Below are 8,187 nucleotides of genomic sequence, written 5' to 3'. Positions count from 1 at the left end.
TACCTACCTACATATGAGCGTCAACCTGTAAGGCCGGGCAACACCTACCACCGTACAACATGCAGGCGATACAAAAAAAAAAAAATCATGCCATTGTTGTCTAGGCTTTGATCTGACCTCGTGAGTCGTGACAATTGATCTGAAAGTATAGGTAGGTACCTAAACTTAGGTCATGGATGCGAAATGTTGCATATGCTCATACATCTAGCTCATCCATGCTTACACTATCAGCACTATGATAGCTGTAGCAGCCTGTAGCACTAATTGACGCTTAGCTACGAGTCGACGCTATATTTCGTTAAAGGAATTAACACCTACATTGCATAGTTACAATAAAACATTAAACACTTTCCCCAGTGCTGCTTGAGCAAGCAGGTAGCCAGCTTAGGGAATATTCTACGGGCTAGTTTCCTGGCTAGCCATCTGGGCCAGGTTTCTCTCTTTCCGCCTATCGCCGTATTTGTCACTAAACACGCCTACCTACCTAGCATCTCAACAGTCTATGGTAGCTACCGCCCGTTTACATACGCTGTGCCCACCACCAATCGGCGATCGGGAAGGGAGGAATGCCCGTTCAGGACGTATCATAACGCTTGCGTCCAGTATCCTGCGTTCGAGCTTCTCTCGCCAGATGCCGACCTCCTGCAGACTGCCCAGTCAGGTCTATCAGCGTTGTGGCAGCGCTGCAGCACAGACGGGGTCGGAGAGGAAATCTGGCGACAGTGGACAGCCAGCGTTGGTCCCGGGTGCGTGCGACGCTGTGCAGACACGGAGACGGCCCACCGGTGCTCGCGCGGCTGACTGGAGACTGACTGCGGGGAGTGCTTCGATCGGACAGCTTCAGCCAGCGGCCAGTGTACTAAAACGGCCTCTGATGCGGCTTGAATACACCGAGTAAAATCTCCAGGACAGCAAGCACAGGTAAACGGCGCAACTGCAGGGGCGGATCCAGGAAAACTCCAAGGGGAGGGTCATGAATCGAAGTGGTGCCCCTACCTATACCCAAAATTAAAAACTCAACGGATTTCGTCCACTTCATTTTGGTGGTGCCCCCATTTTCAGTTTTTTTATTTTTATTTTTTATTTTTAGTCAGTATCTTACCTCTTAGCCACAACCACATTTACCAATTGTAAGCAAGTATATATGAATGTGCTATGTGTATATATGTTGTGGACGCTGAGTAATGAGTACTTACCAGGAACGTCATCAGGTAAGCAAATCGTTGTCAGTCCGACGAACTTGACCCTGGCGTCTAAAGGGTCTGTCCTTGACACTTCAGGCTTGTGGGCACCAAAGTCCTTCCAGGGACACCACAAACCTGTCAGGGGCACCTACGGCCTTGTAGGGGCGCCACAGGCCCGCCAGGGGCACCACAGGCCTGCCAGGAAGCAGGGGCACCACAGGTCTAGCAAGTATACACGACAGGCCTGCCAGGGGCACAACGGGCCTGTTGGGCCCATGAGCACCCCTAGGGGCAGGGGCACCACAGTCCTTCCAGGGGCACCGCAGGCCTGTGAGGGGCACCAGCGGCCTAGCAGGGGCACCAGTCAACACAGGCCTGCCAGGGGCACCACAGACCTGCCAGGGGCACCAGAGGCCTGCCAGGAGCACCACCGACCTCGCAGGGGTAACTTGGGCCTGTCAGGGCCCAGGGGCACCACGGGCCTGTCGAGAGGCACTTCAGGCTTTTCAGGGGCACCATAGTCCTCTCAGGGCGCAGGGGTAGCAGGGGCACCAGAGGCCGGCCAGGGGCACTACAGGCCTAGCAAGGGCACCACTGGTCTATCAGGGGCACCACGAGCCTGTCATAGCCAGGCATCTCAGGCTTGTCAAGGCCCAGCGGCACCACAGGTCTGTGAGGGGCACCAGCGACCTAGCAGGGGCACCAGTCAACACAGGTCTGCCAGGGGCGCCACAGACCTGCCAGGGGCACCACAGACCTGCCAGGGGCACCAGAGGCCTGCCAGGGGCACCACCGGCCTCGCAGGGGCACCTTGGGCCTGTCAGGGGCACCACGGGCCTGCCGAGGGGCACTTCAGACTTTTCAGGGGCACCAGTCCTCTCCGGGCGCAGGGGCACCAGAGGCCTGCCAGGGGCACCAGCGGCCTAGCAAGGGCACCAGAGGCCTGCCAGGGGCACCAGCGGCCTAGCAAGGGCACCAGAGGCCTGCCAGGGGCACCACAGGCCTAACAAGGGCACCACGGGCCTGTCAGGGGCACCTCAGGCTTGTCAGGGCCCAGGGACACCACAGTCCTTCCAAGGGCACCGCAAGCCTGTCAGGGGCACCAGAGGCCTGCCAGGGGCACCAGAGGCCTAGCAAGGGCACCTCTGGCCTGTCAGGGGCACCTCAGGCTTGTCAGGGCCCAGGGGCACCACAGTCCTTCCAGGGGCATTACAAGCCTGTCAGGGGCACCAGAGGCCTAGCAAGGGCACCACAGGCCTGCCATGGACACCACAGGCCTGCCAGGGGCACCACAGGCCTGCCAGGGGCACCACCGGCCTTGCAGGGGCGCCTCAGGCCTGTCAGGGGCACCACGTGCCTGCCGGGGACACTTCAGGCTTGTCAGGGGCGTTACAGTCCTGTCAGGGCCCAGGGGCACCAGGCCCGTGGTGTCCCTGCTAGGCCTGTGGTGCCCCTGGCGGTCCTGTGGTGCCCCTGTCAGGACTGTGATACCCCTGATAGGCCGGTGGTGCCCCTGGAAGGTCTTTGGGCCCCCGGGCCTCAAGGGGGGGCCATGACCCATGTGACCCCCCCCCCCCCCCCCTTGGATCCGCCCCTGCGCAACTGAGCTTGTGCATGTAAACAAATGCCGATTTGTGACCTTTCTGGCCTTTCAATTTGGTGCTTTCGGCTTTCCAATATGCACTTCCAATAATTATACATAATTATTGGCGGATCCGAGAACATTGTACACTGTACACTGCGGGTAATAGCGCGTCTAAAAAAAGTTCACTAATTTACAAAGGGTAACTTGACTTTGTATTTCCTTTGCTTTGTTCGCTGTTGTTTTGGATCAAACAAACAGTTTTAACTACAGCTATTCAATTTTCTTTCCATACCAGAAAAATAAAAAATCGTCGAGTTCGGACGAGACCATCCACCTCAACACCAATACAAATATTGTATCGAGAGTACATGAACCTCCAGGCTCCACGAATCAAACTATTAAAACAGTTACATTTAAAGGGACCCTCCCACCTTCAAAAAAGTTAATGAATTGGCACGAAAATGATGTCGCTCGGTTCAGAAAGAGCGAAAACGAATATCTACCAAATTTCATCGAAAAATATTCACCGGTTTTCAAGATATTAGACTTTTACTTTTGTTTACTTTTTGGGATCTCCGCTGTTCCTAGCGACTTTATTTGAAAGTGCGGCATTTGTTGCGCGCAAAGCAGCATATACCACCGCGTGCTACCAAACGTTTTAGTAAAAGATTTAAAAATCGTTAGATCTCCGCTGACGTCACAAATTCTAAGGGGGCATACCAATGCACTAGCCCCTTAGAATCCGAAAACTGCAAGTTTGAAATTCCATATCTCCGAATTAAAGCATTTGTCGATGTTGTGAGTGCCCAAACCGGTATTTTCAGGCCATGGCCACCAATTTGGCAATCTCAACTCAAAACTAATGTTGAGGTGGGAGTGTCCCTTTAAGGCGTACCGGTTTCGTCTATTGACTTCTTCAGCGCCGTATGAAACCATACGGCGCTGAAGAAGTCAATAGACGAAACCGGTACGCCTTAAATGTAACTGTTTTAATAGTTTGATTCGTGGAGCCTGGAGGTTCATGTACTCTCGATACAATACTTGTCCATTCATAACCAATACAAATGTTCATAAATGTTCAATTATTATCAAAGCCCATTGAACGTTCATTGATATTTCTACAACACATGTTTTAAACGGTTAAATTACCTTACCAAACAATGCGCTTTTACTTTCCTTTAGATACTGAAAATATGTTGCAAGAAATTTCCCCGAAACAAATGAATTATTGAATGTTTTGAGGAACAAACTGTTTTCCTAGCCTACACAGTCTAAACGCAAATTACTTACCTTTTCTACAACAGCAACGTGTCTGACCGTATGCGCCTATCCACTTAGAGGAAGTTTCCCATCGCTCGGCCGAGACCTTTCCTCGAGATGTAATCTTGTAGGCTTGCACTGCAGTCAGCTGTCACTTGTCAGCATCCAGCACAATTGGATGTCTGCTTCTATACCTAGTATTTGGGTTAGGTTGGTAAAGTAAAGTGGACATTGATCACAAAATGTATTGAAATTTGAAACTGTGGGTGGCGGTGCTGAACACATCCCAAGCCTGGCTACGCCAGTCGCCAGTTATGTTTTGCACTTTAAATGATAGGCATCGATCACTTTTCGATCTACGAGAACTAAGCAAAGGGTTAGAATTATGCTTTCAGCTTCTAAAACAGCTATACCTAGCTACCTATGCTAGTGGAAAAACGAACGAAAAACGGAACGAAACGAAAGCGAAAGAGAAAAACGTCCTAACTAAACTAAGATGTTTGCCGACCACCGCAAAGCGGTAGGTAGGTATGGCTGCAGTCTCCGGTAGGCATATACCTACGTAATGCACAAATGACGCCCTATTCCCGATTGTTCCAGTTAAAGGTAGTGTGCCAGCTTTCCTGGACCGTATGGAGTTAATGGCCCAGATAAGGAGAACCGGATTTTTAGAACTTATCCATACATTCAAAACTCATGGAAACGTCTTAAATTCTTCAAATTTTGAGTACCCCAGTGCGAAATTCGCCCCGACGGGTTGTCGGTCGTACCCCAACCACATTTCACAACACTATGAACAATAAATGCACACACTGAAATCGCTATTACCGATATACTCATCCAATCAAGTTTCGATAAACCCGTTCATCATCATCTCCTGCGGTTTCGAACACGCCTGTTAGGTGGTGCGGCAGACCGCGCCCAAAGCCAGGGCCCCGGTAACGTGAGGTAGCCGAGTCGGGGCAGCGTGCGCTGACCCAAGCCGGGGCCGCGCGTCCTCCCGGTGTCATGTGATAGCCCGGGGCTGCCCGCGGGGATGCGGTAGACCGCGCCCAAAGCTGCGGCCCCGGCTTGGGTCAGCGCACGCTGCCCCGACTCGGCTACCTCACGTTACCGGGGCCCTGGCTTTGGGCGCGGCTTCTGCTCATACTTTGTGGTGCGGTGGTGGTGCGTCGGGCCGCGCGCTCTGACTTCGGCCAAGAAAAATGCGTCAGCTGATCATTGTCATTTCTGCCACTTGCGTGTGGTGAAATGGGGTCATAACTTAAGAGACGGCTTTGTCATATCAATTATTTTACATAAAATCATATTTCAAACCATGAATAATGTTCGACAGCCAAATAAAAGAAACAATACCAATACAGGCTTACAGTTTAAGACTCGACATTGTGTTGTCTACGATTAGACAGCTGATAACTCATTCCCGTACGTCGTAACTCTATAATGACCTTTGCTTATTGTCACATGTGCGCCGCATTCGCGATTGTTGCCGACGCCTGTTTGCAGCTCAGCCCACTACAGTTGTTATACATATCGAAAAACCGATAAACTTTTAGGCGAAAAAGGCACTATTCCAGGCCCATTTTTGATTTTCTTTGCGATATTAGGTAAAAACAGAAGCTTCTTATCCTAGGAAAAATAAAATGGGAAATCTTTCAAAGGTGGCACACTACCTTTAAGTGGAGACTCATGTCCCTGAGGAAGTTCTCCTGTGTGTTACAGGCTGGTTCCTCTGAGACGAGCTCCCTCTGGGCGCTCGGCCGGCGTCCAGGATGGGTCTGAAGACGTGCTGCTGCTGCATCCCGCTGCGGACGGGCGCCCTGTGCGTGGCCGTGCTGTACCTGGTGGTGAACATCTGCACCGTGGTCGGGTGGTCCGTCTTCACCATCCTGTCGCTGCTCTTCACCACGCCGGCCGACTACCTCGACCACCCGCAGTACTACAAGAGGAAGAACATGATCTGGCTGTTCGTGCTGCTCGGTCTGCTCGTCATCTGCTCGCTCAACATCACAATGGACAGCCTCCTCGTGCACGGCATCCGCAAGGGCAAGCGCAAGTTCATGCTGCCCTGGGTGGTGTGGTACTGCATCTTCACGGTGCTGGCCACGCTCGCCTGGCTCGGCCTGGTCGTCTGGCTGGTGATGCTGGTGCTGAACGAGGACGGCGAGTTCCTCAAGCTGCTCATCTTCTTCCTGAGCGTCAGCGTGGCCGTCGGCCTGGTGGTGTTCGTCGTCATGTGGTTCTGGTACGCCTGCGTCGTGTCCTACTACAGTGCCATCGCCAACAGCGACCACTACGCCATGGAGCCACCCGTGGTGGTCTCCGCGCGCAGGAAGCGAGAGACGGTGCCGTTCTCGATCTGAACAGATCCGTGTCGACGGAGGATCAATAAGTGCGGATGCACCAAACCATCTTATAGAAATCTAGCCAGGGTGATAAACTGGAGCCATGCATGTCGATAAACCACACGGCTTTGATGTGATCACTTTTTCATTTTTGGTAGTTTCAACATCCCATGAGAAGACGTGATCGCCTACAATATTCTTCAAGATAATCGCCTATAAGACCCAGCTAGCCACAAGCCATTCTGAGTGGACAAACCATGTGGAGACTGCGCAGAATATGCGGGCAAACCAGGCGCGGATACAAGGGGGGGGGGGCCATGGGGGCCATGGCCCCCCCCCTTGGCCGATTTTTTTTTTCAAAAATAAAATAAAAAGTTAAACAGTTAAAAAGCTGAAAAGGGGGCCTCCTGAAAATAAAGTGGCCGAAATCCGATGAGTTTTTTTTTTTAACCTACCCACTTAGTTATTTCTTAGAAGACTAGCTGAGAAGACTTCTTTGTTAGAAGATTGGTAAAGCTTTTCATAACTTGGAGGTCTCTTATACTCACAGAGATGACCACTTTTACAGGGCCTCCTAACCTGCACAGAGGGCCTCCAAGCCTGCACAGATGTTGAGATGTTGCCTGAACAGCTAGATAAGCTCAATAGACGCAGTTTTTTTTTTGGGGGGGGGGGGCCAACAAGTGGGAAGATGGGGCCTCCAACAGGTGGGATTATGGGGGGGGGGGCCTCCTGGTTTCTAATGGCCCCTCCCTTGGAGATTTTCTGGATCCGCCCCTGGGGCAAACCTTGCAGACCGTGCGAACCGTGTGACAGTTCGAGGAAACAATGACTTGTCCACATAGACCAGGGAGTGCAGGAGTGCTATGCTATCTAAGCCGGTGAAGCTGCAGGGCCTATTTTAACATGTTAACTGGGGGGGGCAAATGCCCCCGCACTCAACAGAATTGCCCCCCCAGTTGTCGAGATTTGCCCACTTTAAAAATGAGCATAAAGGAACAGGGTAACAAACATACTACTGTGACTTGTTTTGCAATGGATGTCAAATGAGTCAGTCTGCAAGTAATGACCAGTGGTGAATCCAAGGGTGGGTCATATGGGTCATGACCCCCCCCCCCCCCCCGCCCCCTTGGGTCCCGGGGACACCACAGGCCTACCAGGGGCACCACCGGCTTGTCAGGGGCACCACAAGCCTGTTGGGAGCAGTGCTGGAAATGAGGCCACTTTCTGGTCCTGGCCTTTTATTCTCCGGGTGGGTGCCCCGTCTAGCGCTTAGCCTTTCGGGACCCGCTCAGAGCCGCGGTTGTTTTCGCCGCTCGGCCCTTTCGAGATGCAAAGTTGATAGTCACACGAAGTTTATTTGGGGCCTCTGAAAATGCGAATTCGAAATTAATCGACTTTATAAAACATTTCTTCTTTCATCTACATGCATACATTTAACAGTATCTCCAGACTAAGCTGGTTTGGCTGGCCCTAAATAAGCTTCGTGTGACTATTAACTTTGCATCTCGACTAGGGCGAGCGGCGAAAACAACCGCGACCCTGAGTGGGTCCCCAAAGGCTAAACGCTGGACGGGGGTAATCCACCCGGAGAATAAAACGCCGGTACCAGAAAGCGGCCTCATTTCCAGCACTGGTTGGGAGCACCATCGGCCTAGCAAGAGCACCATAGGTCTGCGCCAGGGGCACCACAGACCTGCCAGGGGCCCCATCGACCTCACAGGGGCACTTTGGGCCTGTCAGGGGCACCACGGGCCTGTCGGGGCACCACAAGTTTTTTAGGGGTACCACAGGCCTGCAGGAGCACCATCGG

At 52.4% G+C, this 8,187-nt stretch overlaps 1 protein-coding gene across 1 annotated transcript; it reads left to right on the top strand.

Moving 5' to 3' along the window:
• Nucleotides 1-603: 603 nt before the first annotated feature.
• Nucleotides 604-6,657, top strand: LOC122387289. Its single transcript, XM_043377384.1, has 2 exons — nucleotides 604-921; nucleotides 5,752-6,657. Exon 2 carries the CDS (start codon nucleotides 5,802-5,804, stop codon nucleotides 6,390-6,392), a length of 591 nt encoding a protein of 196 aa, XP_043233319.1. The 5' UTR covers nucleotides 604-921; nucleotides 5,752-5,801; the 3' UTR covers nucleotides 6,393-6,657.
• The last annotated feature ends 1,530 nt before the right edge of the window (nucleotides 6,658-8,187 follow it).

The sequence above is a fragment of the Amphibalanus amphitrite genome, unplaced genomic scaffold (assembly GCF_019059575.1).
Source record: "Amphibalanus amphitrite isolate SeventyFive unplaced genomic scaffold, NRLGWU_Aamphi_draft 000280F_arrow, whole genome shotgun sequence".
NCBI classification, from domain to species: domain Eukaryota; kingdom Metazoa; phylum Arthropoda; class Thecostraca; order Balanomorpha; family Balanidae; genus Amphibalanus; species Amphibalanus amphitrite.
The sequence above is the reverse complement of the archived record's forward strand: the minus strand, read 5'-3'. Positions and strand labels throughout refer to the sequence as shown.

Bases quoted from the DNA above. Each gene is read 5' to 3' on its own strand.
- LOC122387289 (XM_043377384.1), top strand. From the start codon at position 5,802: ATGGGTCTGAAGACGTGCTGCTGCTGCATCCCGCTGCGGACGGGCGCC.